Source organism: Dysidea avara, chromosome 3 (genome assembly GCF_963678975.1).
Source record: "Dysidea avara chromosome 3, odDysAvar1.4, whole genome shotgun sequence".
Taxonomy (NCBI): domain Eukaryota; kingdom Metazoa; phylum Porifera; class Demospongiae; order Dictyoceratida; family Dysideidae; genus Dysidea; species Dysidea avara.
Window position 1 is genome coordinate 19,004,636 of NC_089274.1, and position 18,016 is coordinate 19,022,651.

At 37.5% G+C, this 18,016-nt stretch overlaps 2 protein-coding genes and 2 long non-coding RNA genes across 12 annotated transcripts in view; 1 reads left to right on the forward strand and 3 right to left on the reverse strand.

Annotated features, from left to right (window-relative positions):
- The window catches only part of LOC136249933 (transient receptor potential cation channel subfamily A member 1 homolog), a 57,191-nt gene extending 56,273 nt beyond the window's left edge, over window positions 1-918 (reverse strand). Inside the window, exon 1 of the mRNA XM_066042070.1 lies at window positions 527-918. Coding sequence (XP_065898142.1) covers window positions 527-757 — 231 coding nt within the window. The 5' untranslated portion in view covers window positions 758-918. The remainder of the gene's footprint in view (window positions 1-526) is intronic.
- LOC136249947 (uncharacterized) lies at window positions 517-16,002 on the forward strand. Of its 9 annotated transcripts, none has more exons than XR_010698387.1 (11): window positions 517-1,182; window positions 2,119-2,255; window positions 13,524-13,583; window positions 13,688-13,743; window positions 13,800-14,069; window positions 14,125-14,316; window positions 14,375-14,482; window positions 14,794-14,996; window positions 15,458-15,616; window positions 15,667-15,719; window positions 15,778-16,002. It is a non-coding gene; the product is annotated as an uncharacterized lncRNA (long non-coding RNA). The 9 variants fall into 9 exon arrangements; XR_010698386.1 differs by having other exon boundaries at window positions 877-1,182; window positions 2,188-2,255; XR_010698390.1 differs by having other exon boundaries at window positions 878-1,182; window positions 2,193-2,255.
- The window catches only part of LOC136249936 (transient receptor potential cation channel subfamily A member 1 homolog), a 70,362-nt gene continuing 56,142 nt past the window's right edge, over window positions 3,797-18,016 (reverse strand). The window contains exons 15-23 of the mRNA XM_066042073.1: window positions 16,651-16,821; window positions 11,711-12,001; window positions 11,415-11,435; window positions 9,950-9,979; window positions 9,481-9,899; window positions 8,080-8,283; window positions 4,834-4,902; window positions 4,260-4,445; window positions 3,797-4,201 (exon numbers count right to left, since the gene is read on the reverse strand). Of these exons, the coding sequence (XP_065898145.1) occupies window positions 3,959-4,201; window positions 4,260-4,445; window positions 4,834-4,902; window positions 8,080-8,283; window positions 9,481-9,899; window positions 9,950-9,979; window positions 11,415-11,435; window positions 11,711-12,001; window positions 16,651-16,821 (1,634 nt within the window). The 3' untranslated portion in view covers window positions 3,797-3,958. The remainder of the gene's footprint in view (window positions 4,202-4,259; window positions 4,446-4,833; window positions 4,903-8,079; window positions 8,284-9,480; window positions 9,900-9,949; window positions 9,980-11,414; window positions 11,436-11,710; window positions 12,002-16,650; window positions 16,822-18,016) is intronic.
- LOC136249953 (uncharacterized) lies at window positions 13,502-16,635 on the reverse strand. The gene is made up of 2 exons (XR_010698405.1): window positions 16,168-16,635; window positions 13,502-16,118 (listed from the first exon to the last, which is right to left on the reverse strand). It is a non-coding gene; the product is annotated as an uncharacterized lncRNA (long non-coding RNA).

Here is an 18,016-nt window from a genome sequence, read left to right on the forward strand (position 1 = left end):
TGTCTGAAAATTTCCATCACTAGCTACCTGGCTATATTTTGATACACAAAGCAGCTTCATCAGTGTAAGGAGTCAACTGTTATAACATTTTGTTTGCTCACATGTAAAATGTGTGAAAAATTTTGCAAATCCGGTCAAATATACATACATAATAAACATTACTATATTGTCAAGTGGGACAATGGGAGTGGTGGGGAAGCTGGAAGGGTGAATATGGAGTGACGATGGTCAGGGAGGAGTGGGAAATGGTAGCTACCAGAAGCATAGTTTGAGGTTTATTTAGTGTCAGGTAAATGCTTTAGTCAAACCAAATGCATGACGCAGGTGAGTGTGCTCTATTTTACTTGCAGCTATACACTGATTGCTAACCTTGTAATAGACATGTACAAAACATGTGTAGCTAGTTGGAGTTGCGCATATACAAAACAATAATGGAATTAGCCGCCCGCCCGCAAAATTTGTTGGAAACAGGAAATCAAATTGGAGTGGTCTTTATACAAAATGATTATTACAATACTAAATGTACCTTCACACCGTTGAGGGCAATCATGCTTGAGAGATGACGATGAAACTTATTCTCGTAGATTCCCTGGTGTATACGGTTCATATACCGGATGTCCTGTACGTCAATGTCGCTGAGGTCGAAGTCGTAAGCGTCGCTGACTTGGTGTGGATGATACGCTGCGTCTGGTGCAGCTAATGCAGACGAACGCATCGCTGATGACACCTTCTGTCTTACAGTTTGTCTCCTTTCCATCCTTGTGTGCTAAGACACAAATAGTTGATGTGCTAATTCTAATGTCTTCTCCTCGACCTTCTCTAATCGCCGCAATCGCACTTCATTGCCGCTTTTGCCATTGTTTGAGGTTTATCCGTAATCCTGTCCTTATAAGTACTGTTAATCAATTATGGGAAATTCCGGGTTTGTCCGCTTTTGTGTGAGCGGAAGAAGTGCCATGGGAGTAGTACGGCGTCGATCAAATACTGTATTGACTCTGATTTTCCTTTCCTCAAACCCCTGTTGTAATTGTGTTTGTAGTTTAGTTGTAGAGTAGTTTGTATTGTAGCTGTATTTTGTTTTTTCCCATTACAGTGGAACCTCTCCTGCTCTCTTATCCGGGCAGTCTGGTACATGCTACTGTCTGTATCTCAGAAATGTCCGTAACTAAGAATAACATGCTAGTAAGTTAAAGTGACTAATTTAAAAACAAATATTGCTGTTATTGCTATCAGTTACTGCCATGCAGTTTAGTGGGCAGAGGGGAAGTCACTACAGAGCATTCATGGTCACTCCCCTGGGCTGTAAAAATGCCTTATCACCTAGCAACCAACTGGTAGTTATTATTAGTAGAATAAACAAGCCACTAAACAGGTAATCAGCAACCTTTAGGCTCCCTCCTTGTGCTTTCATCTAAACCAAACTTCATTATGGTCAATACTGAAACTACAAGCCATGCACATGACCAATTTGGGCTGTCTGGACAGTGGAGGTGCCCGGATAATAGAGGTTCCACTGTATATTACTTTAGACTGCATGTGTTGATTAAAGAAGGGTAGGGCGCCGCCACAAGGAGATCACGTGAGCTCATTCACCTGATGCAAGAAGAGGCAAACAGAACTCTAAAGAGTATGCTGAATTTTAATACCTTTTTACACTTGAATCACCGAAACAATACTCAGAGTTTGGGACCAGTTTGCAGTAGTGACATCCTCTAGTTCTAAAAAGCAAACTGAACACACAACTGTACTATTTATTTTACCCCTCTTTACTTTTCTGTTAAATTTTGAATACATGCAATAATAAAGAATTAGCCATTCTGAGATGGTTTAGTCTTGTGTCAGAGAGACAGATGGACTGCTGGTTTTCAGTAACTGCTTTGTTATATGGTACTTGAATGAATTGACACAAGTTCGTAAGTGCTTAAATTGACCCCTTTTGTAACACTGCTAGCTGGCTGCAAGTATCCTTCAGGGTAATTGCTAGCATAGTAATGGCATGGAAGCTGTTTTGTCACTTCTAAGTTTCTCGCTGTAGATGTAATGCATATATCTGTCACACTAGTATAGTTAATTCAGTTCAGTCATGTCACAAAACGTGCTGTGGTGCCTGTCCTGTAGCTATTTTCTCAATTTTTGATATTTTATGTTGATGGTAACTATGGTGCTGATACACTGATGCACTGCAAGCATAGTACAGTACAGCGTGGAGTGGAGTATTTGACTTGACAAGGACCATTGACATTTACATGTAAAAGGTAAGTTCCTCTTACAGAATGTTGCATTTAGCTGGTATTATGTAACACGTTTGTCCATGGCCAGCTTAAATGCTTGTCATTGATCACTCACTCCCAGATATTTTGCATGACTATCGAGAGAAAGCAGAGATATGCCAATCCAAATATAAACCACTTCATGTATCTAGCTAAATCTGCATGAGGCTAGAATTCTGAAGAGCAACTAGCAACATCTTGTTCATTAGGTAGATTAGCTGAAGGTATCTTTGGTAGGCTGTATAGATGAACTGTAGATATTAGGTTTTGAGAAATGTCATTAATGTAGCAATGTTGAGACACATACCAGTCGGCCAATTTTCAAATCCACTTGAGTGCATCCACGAAGACAAGAACTAATATAAAATTTACAACATGATCATGGCACAGTGGCACAGTGTCAAAAGGTTTGACACTGTGCCATCAGAATGATTTTGTGTGTTCTGTGGCAAAGTCATTAATTGCTGATGAGGCAAGTAATTCTGTAGTTTTGAAATTTCTGCTTGATTATTTATTTGTAGCTGCAACTTATGAAGTGCATGGTGTTGTGCAATGGATTGTAATGTGGCAAAGATTGTTATGCAATCCACTATAAGTTGGTTTGGTCATTTTTATTTTCTAGCAGCCTTACAAAACAGTGGTATTTAGTATTAATTTGGTGGTAACCACACAAACAAACTAAGAGGTTTGATCACCAAGCCTACTGGTACTTGTCAGTACATGTACCTGTTTTCCTGCTGTACAGGCACTGTGTACATTATGACATTGTTACACTACTTTTGCAACCATATAGCTCCTGTCAAACTAGCTGAGTATATACAGCTGTGATAAGTGTAGTGAGGCATCTGAGTACACAATACAATGTATGGTCTTGTATTGCACGCTATTTAAAGATGTTTTGTCAAATTGATGGATAACTATTGACTGGTTTTGTAACAGCTGCAATGAACTGGCTGTGGACTATATATCAACAATGAGATCATTGAATCTACTATTTATTCACAACTCATGAAGGCACTGGATGGGGCAACATAGCAAGCCAACAATCTTTACAATTGCCTACACATCATGATCTAGATTATCCCATTTAATTAAACTGTCTACAATGTTAGTTTTCAAAACAATTTATGCTACACGCGAGGAACATCATGTGCATGCATATCACCTAGTATACTGATTACTGGTTTCTTATATATACTTGCATAACATATAATCAAGAGTAAATATAATAGAGTTTACTCTTGATATAATGCATGATAATTCTTTATAGACTCCCAGATTATGGAATGCTTTGGTAATGCTTTATATAAATTGAGATAATCCAATTCAAATAATAATTGTATTTTGCATTTTAATGTCCCAACTTGCTGTAACTGTGCAAAGCTACCCAGCTCTGCAATTATTATTCCTTGTAATCAATGTTTAATTTACGCAGTTTAGTGGAAATATTTTATATCATTAGTTACTATTTGTCCTCCTTCGGGTTCATGAGTTGAGTTATCACTTAATTTGCCCTGTATATCAAATGTTTTAGACATTAAGCTGTCATATCCATGCAGCACAGTACAAGCTCTGGTGTAACTTCTATGCTAACAATTAACATGACTATACAATAAAACAGTAGTTATTATGACCTCAAGATATAAGAAAAATACGTAATTATGGCAATCCATTAATATATGGTGCAGTTACAGCATAGTGGAAGAAGATGATGAAGCCAAAGTATCAAGTGATACTCTAGATTTCCATTTATGTAGCATTGAGAATTCAGTTTCTGAGTTACTTTCTTTATTTCTCTCAAGACTTCTGAAGTACGAAGAAAGCTGGTCTTCCAAATGGTCAATTCTCTTGATAAATGTTGCATGTAAATTGGTAACAGCTTCCACCTGCTGATTTAGTGATTGCTGGAATTCATAGACAGGATCTGCTTTCTAACAGAATGGAGAAGTCAACATAAAAGTTGATTGCTAGCAACAAATTCAATCTCACCAGCAATTCTTGTACTTTCTTGAAATTAGCTCTTTGTTCCCATGCAACTAACTGGGCTTCTTTTTGTTCAAGCTTAATTTGTCCCAAACTATACCATGACTGATCTCGAGTGAATGTTATTCCTGTACTTCTTGCATAGTAGCGTAGCACAGACATTGTATTCTCCAACTCTAAGATCAGTCTAACCTAATACAGGGAGATTAAAGGTGTTAATAACCAGATGTCCTGGTGGGATTTAACTATATTATTACTGGACAGGCAGCTTGGCTGGTGTGCCCAGGAAAAATATAAGTCAACCAACCCATGAAACATTAAAGTATTCTGCAATGAGATTCAGTGGGTGTGTTTTTTAGTGAGTTGTTGACTGCAGTTTTGTATGTAGGTAAAAGGCTTCAAATTTTATCCAAACATTTAATTGTCTGAGGATATTAAAGTGAGTTATGTTATATTGTAGTGCTGCAAAATATGTCTTGTTTACACTGACACCTCAGAATTTAAAGTTAATTCCCAGGGTTTTAGTGGTATATATACAACTTTTGATTCACCAGTCCACTGGGGCATTTGCTAACAGTACCTGCAAACTAATTCTAGTGAGTTGAGCCTTGGCTTGTTCCTCTTGTGTATCTCCAACTGCAAGGCCAACCTGTATAGTGAGAACATAATGTTATGTATAATTGCTTCACAGGTTCATGCTGTAATAATGTATACTTATCATACAGTATGATAGTACTGTATAGTAGGGACCACAAAGGAGTAGGCGTGACCCATGAAAAAAAAATCACCCAAAAATCAGCCTCACTTTTCCCAGTTGACAATGAGGCATTATTGGTTAGGTAAAACTAAGCCCAAGCAAGCCTTGAGATCGACTGAAATGCTTTCAACCAGTTGCTATGGAATTTTAAAAAAATATATATATTTAATGGAATTTCTAGTGACTGACTAAATGAGTAAGTAAGTAACTGACTGACTGATGCCTTCAGACAGGCATAACTCAATATTGGCTAATGACTTTTTCGCTGTTCAACATCACTTCGGCCCAAGAGGTGCCTTTTGGCATACCCAGCGAGTTCAGTTAGATAGAAACCATCATGTAGAGAGTTCAGCTGCAAACAAATCACCCTGTACAGAGTTTCAGCTATGAAAAGATCACCCTGTACAGAGTTCAGCTAGAAAGAGTCACCTTGTAGAGAGTTCAGCTACAAAGAAACCATCATGTAGAGAGTTCAGCTACAAAGAAACTACCATGTAGAGAGTTCAGCTGCAAACAAATCACCCTGTATATAGAGTTCAGCTACGAACAGATCACCCTGTAGAGAGTTCAGCTAGAAACAAGTCATCCTGTAGAGAGTTCAGCTAGAAACAAATCACCCTGTATAGAGATCAGCTAGAAGAAGTCACTTTGTAGAGAGTTCAGTTACAAAGAAACCACCATGTAGAGAGTTCAGCTGCAAACAAATCACCCTGTAGAGAGATCAGCTAGAAGAAGTCACCTTCTAGAGAGTTCAGCTACAAAGAAACCATCATGTAGAGAGTTCAGCTGCAAAAAAAAAATCACCCTGTAGAGAGTTCAGCTACGAAAAGATCACCCTGTAGAGAGTTCAGCTACAAACAATTCATCCTGTAGAGAGATCAGCTAGAAGAGGTTACCTTGTAGAGGGTTCAGTTACAAAGAAACCATCACGTAGAGAGTTCAGCTGCAAACAAATCACCCTGTACAGAGTTTCAGCTACAAAAGGATCACCCTGTAGAGAGTTCAGTTAGAAACAAGTCATCCTGTAGAGAGATCAGCTAGAAGGATTACCTTGTAGAGAGTTCAGCTACAAACAAATCACCTGTAGAGAGTTCAGCTACAAACAAATCACCCTTTATAGAGATCAGCTAGAAGAAGTCACCTTGTAGAGAGTTCAGCCACAAAGAAACCACCATGTAGAAAGTTCAGCTGCAAAAAATCACCTGTAGAGAGTTCAGCTAGAAACAAGTCAACCCATAGAGAGATCAGCTAGAAGAAGTCACATTGTAGAGAGTTCAGCTACAAAGAAACTACCATGTAGAGAGTTCAGCTGCAAACAAATCACCCTGTAGAGAATTCAGCTACAAACAAATCGCCCTGTAGAAAGATCAACTAGAAGAAGTTACCCTGTAGAGAGTTCAGCTACAAACAAGTCATCCTGTAGAGAGTTCAACTACAAACAGATAACCCTGCAGAGAGTTCAGCTAGAAACAAGTCATCCTGTAGAGAGAATCCTGTAGAGAGTTCACTATAAGCAAATCACCCTGTAGAGAGTTCAGCTACATTTCCAGTCACCCAGTAGAGAGATCAGCTGCAAACAAGTTATCCGTAGGGAGTAATTGACATGTAATAAATGTATGTATTATATATATAATTTGTACGTTTACTGAAAAATCTGAATTAATTAAAGTATTTAAAGTCTGCTTAATTATTTTCTTCCTCCTGTGGTAAAGAAAAAAAGATAGGTTTAAAAAGCTCTAGTATACAAATACAAAAAGAAGTGAAATCTAATCCAAAACAGCCAAGCTGTAAAAAAGAGTGCGGCCCTCAGAAAGACTATGGTGAAAAAAGATATGAAATCCAAGGTGGTGGCCAAGAAATGGCTGTGATGGTAGGTTAATGGTAAAAATTTTAATAATGACAATTCAGGTGAATTTGGTGCCGCTTGGTCTTGGCACAAAATTCACCTGAATTGTCGTTATTAAAATTTTTACCATTAACCTACCATCACAGCCATTTCTTGGACGCCACCTTGGATTTCATATCTTTTTTCACCATAGCTTTTCTGAGGGCCACATTCTTTTTTACAGCTTGGCTGTTTTTGGATTAGATTAACTTATTTTCAAATTATTACCATAAGCAGTTTATCCTGTAGAAGTTACCACCCACAACTCTGTGAATGTTTATTGGATTTGCACCAGAACTAGAAATGGGAGTTCTTCGTCTTGATAAATCTTTAATGTATGTCAAATTTCAAGATGAGTGATAACATTAATTTTAATCAAATGGTACAGTTGTACTGTTTAAGTAGGAATCCAGGTGAAATTTTTGCGTGCAACCCAAAATTCTGCCTTTAAAAATTATCCTAGAGATATCTTACAAGACAAAAATCACCTTTGCGGAATAGTACTAGTCCTTATAATACATAAAACAGCATTAAATACAACAAAACGCTTACAGGTGGCTGGATACAGAATTTTTTAAAATCGCCAAAACTTGGAATTTTAGACTGACAGCCTGACTGCCTGACTGACTGACTAAGTAATTCTACTGCTTCATTTAGCCTAGAGGCCAAATGAAGCAGTGCACGGCCACCATTTTGTGTGTGCCTTCTGTGCCTTGTCTTTTCTTTTATCTTCAATCAGGTTGCTTGTCTTCTTCATCCAACAAAACCATATTGAGGCATTAATTTTCCGTATCAACACTTTCTTTAAGCAGCATAATAGACTCCACAAGATTATTTAAGGCGCTTAGACTACGCATTATCTATAGACTACGCATTATCTATAGACTACGCTACTGTACAGAGGAATAGATTATATTACTTACTGATATAATCTATGACGGAGGGTACACTCTACGGAGGTACTGGTACTAGATAGCTTCACGATAGGTCACAAAATCACGCCCATTCCTCATTCTACGCATTATCGATCTATCGATTGAAACCACAATGACACACCCCTTTTGCACTAGCTGTATTTCCATGAAGCAAAGGACAAAATTAACTGGGTGACTGGCTTTCAGAAGCAGAAAAAAAATTTGCTCTTAACTCCTTACATATTTATGTTTTAGTTTCAAACAACTCACCAGTAAGTTGCCAAAGATGATTGGCATCAATATAATGAACAACACCCAAATTATTGCTGTTAGTCCAGGAAGAAACAAAGTGACACCTTCATCAACCAAATCTTGATCATTAATAAAGATTGTATCAAATTCAAATTCTCCAGTCAACATCACTAGTGTCTTCAGCATGCTTCGGCCAATGGTGGAAAATGGAGTTCTTCTATGCTAAAGCAATATGCATACATTGTAAATTACTGATACATGTTGTGGCATTGTATACAGTAGGTATACTACACATGCTATTTATAATTTTGTATGGGAGGATTACAACAATGCCACATTGGCAACACAGTATAAAGTGTGTTATATTCAGTAACTGGTACTGTTCTATGGTGCAGGAGTTTTCCCAGTGAACATTTTATGCATTTAAGTAGGGTGACAAGTAACTGGCACATACCCAACACACAGAACTTCATTGCCCTATAGTTACACTATTTCAGTAAACTTAACCAAGAAAATACTAAGCATTAAACCTTTTAGCAAGAGTTCATAATATGAACTCTTGCTTTTAATAAAGTGTATGTATATAGCAATGAAACTAAATAAATTACTAAAACAATGCCTATATGCATATACCCTACAATCTACAGCCTGCCTATTGTCATTAAAGCTGCAGTAAAGTACGCTAGCTACTATACTTACGTTTACTGATTGTAAGTGCAAAAATACTAAACTAAGAGAGAAAATGTTGGAGTTTGGAATGGGTAAGAATGAAATGATATACATGTAGTAAGAGAAAAAGGCAATATGGAATGAACAGTAAAAATGAAAAGTTCAGAATAATGCATGAAAAAGCTAGTGCACAAAGCAAAAAAGTCATAACCAGAAAGAGTAGCAAAAAAATGTTTTACCATGTAGCAGAATTCACTACATCATGATTTAGAAAGCACTCAATCTAACCATTCATAGTTATACATCACAAACAGGTTTGAGGTCGGTAAACCTGCTTATAAAGGCTTGTGTATATTGGATTATTTAGGTGTTTAGCTGTGGTTCAAAGAAATAGCTGCAGTGAAATTGAGTAGCATTATATTGTCAATGCAGGCATTTCTTGGCCACCACCTTTGATATCACATATTTTCATACTAGCCTATTTTTGGAAAACCGCACCCATTTTCACAGCTTGGCTGTTTTGGATTAGATATATCTGAAAAAAAAACACCTGTCTGCTTGACTGTCTGTCTACGTTCCGGCTGTAAGCTTTGATATCACATTTTTTTATACTAGCCTACTTTTGAAAAGCTGGATATACTGTTTTTCATTGTGTAGATAGTATGTAGCAAAGCAAACAACTTAGAATAAAGTGACAGTGACTATATAAATCACTTTTCTTTAGATACATATAGCTACATCTCCACTTACTGGAACTGTGAGTAACATGAAAAATGGAAGAGCAAATGCAAAAATTAGCAATGCAGCAATCAAAAGTAATTTCACAAAAGTGATAAATATGTTGTACATTATACTGATGGTTATTCCTGTATATGGCAGTCGTCGCAAGAAATAAACATGGTTATTCCATCCAAAAAATACTGCTAAAATTCCAACTGTCCATGTAAACTTGTCTGGACAGAAACAATCCGACTCCAATTTGAGATGAGATACTGCAAACACCACAGAAAGTATAAATATTCCATTCTCCAACCAATTCTCAAAATCTGCTATATACTTCAGTTTCCTTTTCCATATTTGAAGTAATTCCAAAAGTAATTGCATAATAGAGAAAACAATGATTATGACATCTGCAGTGATGAGAAAAGATTCTGCTGTTGATGATAAACCTGTTTTCAATAAACCAATAAATTAGCTTTGTAATTTACATCAGTTTTACCTTTTTCTCTGCAAGATCTTCGGCAATCACCTATACAGATATATGTGGCATACAAACTTTTGCAATACACTGTACATTGCAAATATCTGAAAAGCATGGTAATATTGTGGACTCAGCTTCCATAAAAATATCTATGTATATCTATGCTTCTTTAAAGTGGCTGTTTTATAAGTGGCAGAATGGGAATGGTCGGTAAATACTATACAGAAAACCTATTTATAGCTAAGAAGCAAGCCATAGATGGATCTAGGTGGGGGGGAAATAGTTTAGTGCTTGAGAGAAGAATGAAAGTTTATGGAACTCTAGCACAAGCTATATTCATCTGCATAACTTTGGTTGGTATAGCTGGATGAATGAAGAACATATACATTCTAAGATTCTAGTTGGATATCTTCTAAGAAAATTTGTAAATTTCACTTCCTGGGTTTGAATTTGAGAGCATTTTTGATAACTATTTAGCAAAATGCATGCTATGGCAAAGCATGTATCAACCTAGATCTGATATATAAAACCTGTTTGATGTTAAGATGTAATAAACCAACCTAGAACACTGCCTTTAAAAATCATCGTATAGACATTTTACACAATGAAAATCACTTTTACAGAATAATATTAGTCCATCTAACATCAAATACAACATTAAACCAAGAAAACACTTATGGAAGCTGGATATATATTTTTTTACAAAATCACCAAAACTTAAATTTCGTCTGCTTGCCTGTCTGACCACAGTTGCAAGGCTGGAGGCCAAATGAAGCAGCACAACTACCATTTTACACTTGTGACTTTTGGGGTTCTGACAAGAGTGCACTCTCTCAGGCTGGTCTTCGTCCTTCTTCTTGTAATGAAACCATATCAAGGCATTAATTTCCCTACAAACATTTTCCTTGAGCAGCATATTTAGATGCTACAAACTTATTTAAGCACTTTGCTTGGTAGATAGATACCTGTAGCTTCACAACTTCACGATAGGTTCAATACCATGATAGGTTCAATGCCACCTCATTATTTTTGGTCTAGTTGTATTCACAAGCTAGCACAGTGAAAATATGAAAAAGTGACACACCCCCTGGTAGGTGAAAGGTTTATTCTAATACAGCAGTCATGCTAATAGAACAGCCACACATGTTTAGCTGTATAATATAACAAAAAACTAGTATATTAAAATGAAGTAGGGATCCAAGTGATAAAAGTAGTAAATGAATGGTGGTACTATATACAGCATAGCTTGGTGGGAAAATCCCTACTTTGGAAAAAAGGTATAGCCTTTATAAGCTTGAGTGAAAAAAGAAAGGTGATGCCATGGAGATATATACACAAGTAAAATCACAGTTTTGTTCCTGTCAATATACGTGGTGCACCAACTTTCTGGTCACATGACACATGTCTCAATTAATACAAGTATTCATCAGAACAGTATTCACACAGTTTATATATATATATATTATACCACACAATAACTTACTTCTGCACTTTTGAGATATTGCTAAATACACAAAAGAGAAACTACACATAAATGCAATGCGTGTACATTATAAAAACCTGGTCCAAAACACTGTGGTCTGTATACAGATTGTACATCCCACCCTATAACTAGTATCTTTATAATCAAGGTAGTGTGTACAGTGTAAGTAATGAATGAATGTTTTCTTAAAAATTATATAAGAGTGATTGCATGCAGGTGGGGAAATCTGTATTGTTAACCAAATACAAGGCGTTTAAATTTACATCCTATGAATGTGATCTTCTGTTAGAACTCACTCAACATGGCCGATGCTGTCACAGTGTCAATTCCATTGCTTCCATTACAAGTATACATTTGAGCATCTTCACATGATACTTCTATCAAGGTAAGATTGGAACTGAAAGTGTTGCCATTCCTTTTGGTGTCAATCAGTACATTTGAATCACGATCATGATTTAGTAGGCCATGTTCATTGTACCACATTATGTGTATGGAAGTAGAGGAGTTGCCAGTAATTGCACAATAAAAGGTAGCATTGCCTCCATCTTCAGCAATCTGGTCCATAGGGTATGACTGAACTTCAAGAACTAATAAAATTATGTGATACATTTTAAGATATTAATTTATGCCTATATCATACAGTATCGTACTGTATAGTGGGGACCACAAAGGAGTGGGTGTGGCCCATGAAAGAACATCACCCAAAAACAAGCCTCACTTTTACCTGATGACGATGAGGTAGCATTGGTTAGACTCAAGCAAGTCTTCAGATTGACCTGAAATGCTTCAACAAGTTGTTATGGAATTTTTTTTAAATTATTAAATGGAATTTTCTACTGACTGGCTGAGTACCTGGCTGACTGAGTAATGATGCCTTCAAACAAGCATAACTCAATAACGGCTAAGGCTACAGACTTGATTTCTTCACTGTTCGACGTTACTTTGGCACGAAAGGTGCCTTTTTGGCATACCGCATTATACAATGCATTCTTCATGGACTTACCAGTGTCTTACTTTGTGTCCCATTCATCTTTGCCGACAGTGAAAAGAAAGGCAAAAAGTGTCAATTTGGTGGTAGCATGCAATGGTTTCCCTTCATAACTGAAATTGTCAGTATTTTTCATAGTGGCTAATTTGATTGCAGAAGTGCTTTTCAAACAGTTCTTGATTCGTACTGCTGTGTAACAGGTCTAACATAGCTGACAACAAAGCATAATGGATACTTCACTTTTCAGGTGATGATTGATATAGCAGGGGTGCGTGACACCACTTCTTTCGTGGGACAATGCTGTTAATTACAAAATTTATATCAGTTATTTCTTGACTGCCACTTTTGAATTCTAGGTCTTTCTGAAGGCCTCGTTCTTAGCTAACGTAAAAGCAATATAGATTGGCTTTGTTTTGTCTTTATACAAGCATAGCAGAGATTTATAGAAGATAACATCCTTTTCTTTATATGTTTAAAGATTTTGATTGTTAGAGTGGTTGTTATTACACTTAGAACTTTTCATATGCTTCATTGCAACAGAACTGTTAAATCCTTCCTCATGCATATAAGGGATGTGTAGATATAAAGAAATTTGTGACCGGATTTGACAAAACCCGGCTTCGACGCACATTTAAAAAAAAAAAAGTTTTATTGAATAAATCAGGCCTACATAACATAATGCAACTATGGTTCAAGTTTGAAAACCGTACGATAATGCATTGCTTTAATACAAGCCGTCATACATTGTGTACAATAATAAAAACTTACTTTCAGGCTTTTCCGCATCCGTGAAGTTGACAAATCGTTGACAGCCGCTTTGACAAATCACCATTCATGACTCTGATGAAAACCGTAATTATGCAGAGCTCAGCAACACGTGATTTTGTAACACGTGAGGTAGAAAGAATGCAATTTTGGGCGAAGTGATGAATGAATCGTTCTATCAAGAAGTGTATGAACGCACTACAAGTAAGGGCGCTTCACCTTGATGTCCTTAAAGGTTAGGATTATTATGAGTTTATTAATGAAGCCTGTTTTGGACGACGCACTTTATATAGAAGTTACTTCATTGTGTCTTTCCTGCAACGTGATTGTGAAGTTATATCGCTGTTTTTTTACAGGTGTTTATCTTAATGCGATACAATGGGTGACTACTGTCTATTACAGGAATACAGTGAAAGGTAAATAATACATAAGTGTTACAAGCTATTTTAAGGGAGTACTTGGCTGAGGACACACCAGGTCTCGTGCTTCCTCTGAGCAAAACTCTCTTATTTTGTTGTAGAGGTACCACTGCCGTTCAAGCGAAAGTCCTGGTGGGTCGATCACTGCTGGCAACTGGTATTGTGATGGCTTCCAAGTTTTGTCACTCAGAAGATTGATTTCTTTCTCAACAGTGTCGCTGGAGGTTTTTACAAAAACTGATCCATGATGTTGTGCTGAAAATCTAAAATGATGGAATTTAGTGATGCCCTTCAGTGCCGTCGTCTTGGTATCAAAGAAGCTAGTCCAGTTGTAGAACAATATGGAAGAGGTGCCATCATAACTGCCAACTAGCTGAGGGTGATTGACTGTGGCTGACCGGTGCACAACTCCAGCTATCTCCTCCAAGGTGCTTACCTTTGTCCTTTTAAACAGTCGTTTGAAAAGGCCGAAGCACCAATCGGGTGAGAATTTTGTGTGACCTACAAGCAAGAATGATATGATAATTTCCACATGTAGCCCTGTCATCACTCTCCACAGTAAATATGCCATCATGTACCGATTCTTGTTCTGGCCGCAACAATTATCAGCATGCAAATGTAGGTGGGTCTCACCAAAACTATGTGTCTCAAGGTAATGGTGAAGCATCGAGATGATAGCATTGGACCCCTTACCAACATTGAATGCCTCGTCAATGAGATAGTTAACCTGGTACGAGACATAATTAATCACTGTTGTTTATAATGCTGCTATGTACTTACTTGTCTAGGTATTGCCTCACAACAGACGCCAAATATGGCGCATTTACGGGGAGTGAAAAAATAAATTGGCCTGGGCTGCATAGGATCACTAGGATAATGGACCTGTTTGGAGAATGGTGAGCATTGTTCATACCTAACACCAGTACCGGCTGAGCCATATCAAAACTATAGTGTACTGTTGTTGATAGTAGCAATGGCCTGCTGACAGTCCCAAATGGTGGAGGCTGAAAGTTATCTCCAACAGTATAAAATTCCTTTAAATTTGTGTGAGCTTTTTGGCAGATCTCCTTGTAAAATGTCCTTTCTAATGCAACCAATGTCAGATAGTTTTCAGCTGTTTTTAATACCTGTTGTGTGTGCAAAGTATACAGTAGGTCACTGTAAGACTAACATTGTGATTTACTCACATTGCTTTTTTCACTGGTAGGTCTGTTTACAGTCTTCAGGATCATGGTGTTATTCTGTTGGCAGGTCCAGCACAAATCGCTCATTGGCTTACCAACAACAATGAATGGAAGGAGTGACCGCCAGTACACACAAAATGTGGTATATGCCACTACCTGCATTCCAGCTGATCTACATGACTTCTGATAAAACTCCCAGATGGTCTGTGATGTTCAAAATAAACGGGTGAGCAGTTATGTACAGTGGAACCAGCTTTTGGTGGTCACCTGTATAGAAAGACCACCTGTCTAAATTTCAAATCCCAAGAGAGAATTTTATACCCTATCAATCTGTCTAGACAAGCCACCTGCCTATTGCCAAATTTTTTGGTTCAAAGGTAACCGTTTCCATGGTTCCACTGTAATTGACATAAATGACATTTGTGTAGACTTTACCCATACCCGTTTGCTGCGACTTGATGGAAGGAGTTTTATATCATCTCTTTTATACCCTGGAATCCTTCCTGGAAGTAACAAGGCATTTTCCTCAGCATAGTTTTGTAAAAATTTCACCATGTACTTCTTTGTTGAATATGGGAATGAATGCTTTGGTGCCTGTTTGGTGTTTTTGTGAACACATGTCTCTAGTCCATTCTTAATGTAGTGCTGCTTAAGGTTTTGGTGCCGATCTTTACCAACTGCATGTAGGAAGAGGAAAGTTTTCCGACAAATTGTCATACCGTGGTGTTTGTATTTCATTGTTACTCTACTCCTTTCTGTTGTATTACTGTGGCGACCATCAATGACTGTTGGTGTCAGTAAGACTGCTGACTCGATTTGCCCCAAGAGGACTAAGTCAAGCTCATCGTGAGTTAAAAAGTTTGCTTGTGCACGTGTTTGTATGTAGTGCTCAATAGGGAACAAAGTGCTGCAAGGACTGCCATCAGGTTCTACCAAGTCGCACTTACAAGTACGTTCAACATACTTCCTACATTTTGCTACGTCACGTGATTCTGTAATGTTGCTAGGTATGGATGGCTCACGATCGATGGCTACAAGTGATGGAGTTTCTTCATTATGAGGTGGAGTTACCACAGCTGTGGTTTCAGCAAGTACTTCATTCACCACCAATGGCACAAGGCTGTCATCATCTTCAAACAATTCTATTAGTATACACGGACTATTATACACTAATCAGTTTTTCCATTACTTATTTACTTGAATTTTAATTAATTTTTTTGTGTCAATCTTAACTATGTTTTACCTCTGTCGGAGAATGCATTTTCATCGTCATTGTACACTGCTTCATTGTATGAAGGTGGCATCTGTTTAAGTCTCTCCACCTCTTCATCGGAATTGCTTTCATCACCTAGGAAAATTACAATAATTTACACCTCTTTCTAGTGTTTCCGCTTTACTTTCTGTTTCATCATTATCCGTCACTTCGTCATTTCCGGTGAAATATTCAGCAATAAGTGCCTCCATTTCATTGCTGTCACTGTTCTCTGAGCGAACATATTCTTCGCTGGTGAGTGTGTGAAGAATAGAAGCAATGCTTCTAGCAGCCATGGCCTATCTTCCCGCCGAGAAGACAAACCGATCGATTTGTTCGCCATCCGTGTTCTTCCGAGTAAGGTACAGCTTATTCTGTTATAACTCGCTCTATGTATGCTTAAATAAGTTGAAACTTCAGAGCAAGATGCGTTTAATAAGTATCAATGCATTGGTGTATTAAAATGAGTTTTTTTTAAATTGCGATTTTTTTGTTTTGCTTTTTACGCAAAATATTAGTTTGTGCGTTGAAGCCGGGTTTTGTCAAATCTGGTCACATTTAAAGAATATACACATACCATTGGCCACATAACACCCTAAAATAAGTTATAAAAGATATAGCAACCTACATGATTCCTTAACTCTGCAAACCTCAGATTCAATGTCAAGACCTTGACAGTAAAAATAATGATCTCCACATCCAGTAGTGCAGTTTCTTGTTCGTGACCTGGTTCCACTAAGGTTTACACATTCACTTACACTTTTGCAGCTATGCCAGGGATTCCATGAAGACCAGCAACCTGGTGACAGTAATTTTACACCCAATTAAGTACTAAAAGTAACTATTATATTAAACAATTGTTAATTAAAGGAATTCAAGCAATAAAAAGTAGTGAAACAAGAGCTAAATGATGGTATTACAGCATAGCTTGGTGGAAAAATCCCTACATTGGCATGTTATACCAATCCGCCCAAGTACAGCTAGTATTGGTGCACAACAGACAAGTGTGTATTTTACAGGAACCACTGTTTCCATATATCCTTAGCTTGATAGTGCCTGACAGGAATATAACCAGTTTTGCTATGGAAACTCCCTCAGGGTGGAGCTCAAATTTGAGCTGAATCCGTCCAGCCATTACTATGCATACTTTAATTGATTTTCTTCAAATTTGGAGAACATAAAACAGTCCAAATTTTGTACACATCAGATAAAGAACAAGGGAGTATTGTACGATTTTTGAAAAAGGTGATAACAATTTAAAACGTTCAGCTACAATCAAGTCACCATGTAGAGAGGTCAACTATGAATGAGTCACCCTAGAGAGAGTTCAGCTACAATCAAGTCACTATGTGGACAGTTCAGCTCCAAAAAAATTACCCTGTATAGAGTTCAGCTACATAAAAGTCACTCTAGAGAATTCAGCTAAAAACAAGTCATTAGTAGAGAGTTCAGCCACCAACAAATCACCCCATTCTAAGTTCAGCTACATTAAAAGTCACCCTAGAGAATTCAGCTAACAAGAAGTCACCCTGTAAAGTTCAGCTAAGTTACAAGTCTCCCTATAGAGAGATCAGTTACAATAAAGTCAACATGTACAATCAAGTCACAATGTAAAGAGTTTAGCTACAGAAAAGTCAGCCTGTACAGCTGTACAGTAGAGCTATGTTAGAAGTCACCCTGTAGAGAGATCCACTACAATCCATTTACCCTGTAGAGATTCAGCTATAAACAAATCACCTTGTAGAGAGTTTAGCAATAAACGAGTCACTCTGTAGAGAGAGCTACAAGTAAATCACCCTGCAGCCACAAACAAGTAGAATTCAGCTACAAATAAATTAAGTCTCAACTGCAAACAAGTCACCCTGTGGAGAGTTCAGCTACAATCAAATTACCCTGTGCAGAGTTCAGCCACAAACAAGTCACCTGTAGAGTTCAGCTACAAACATATCACCCTGTAGAGAGTTCAGCTGCAAAAAATAACCCTGTGCAGAGTT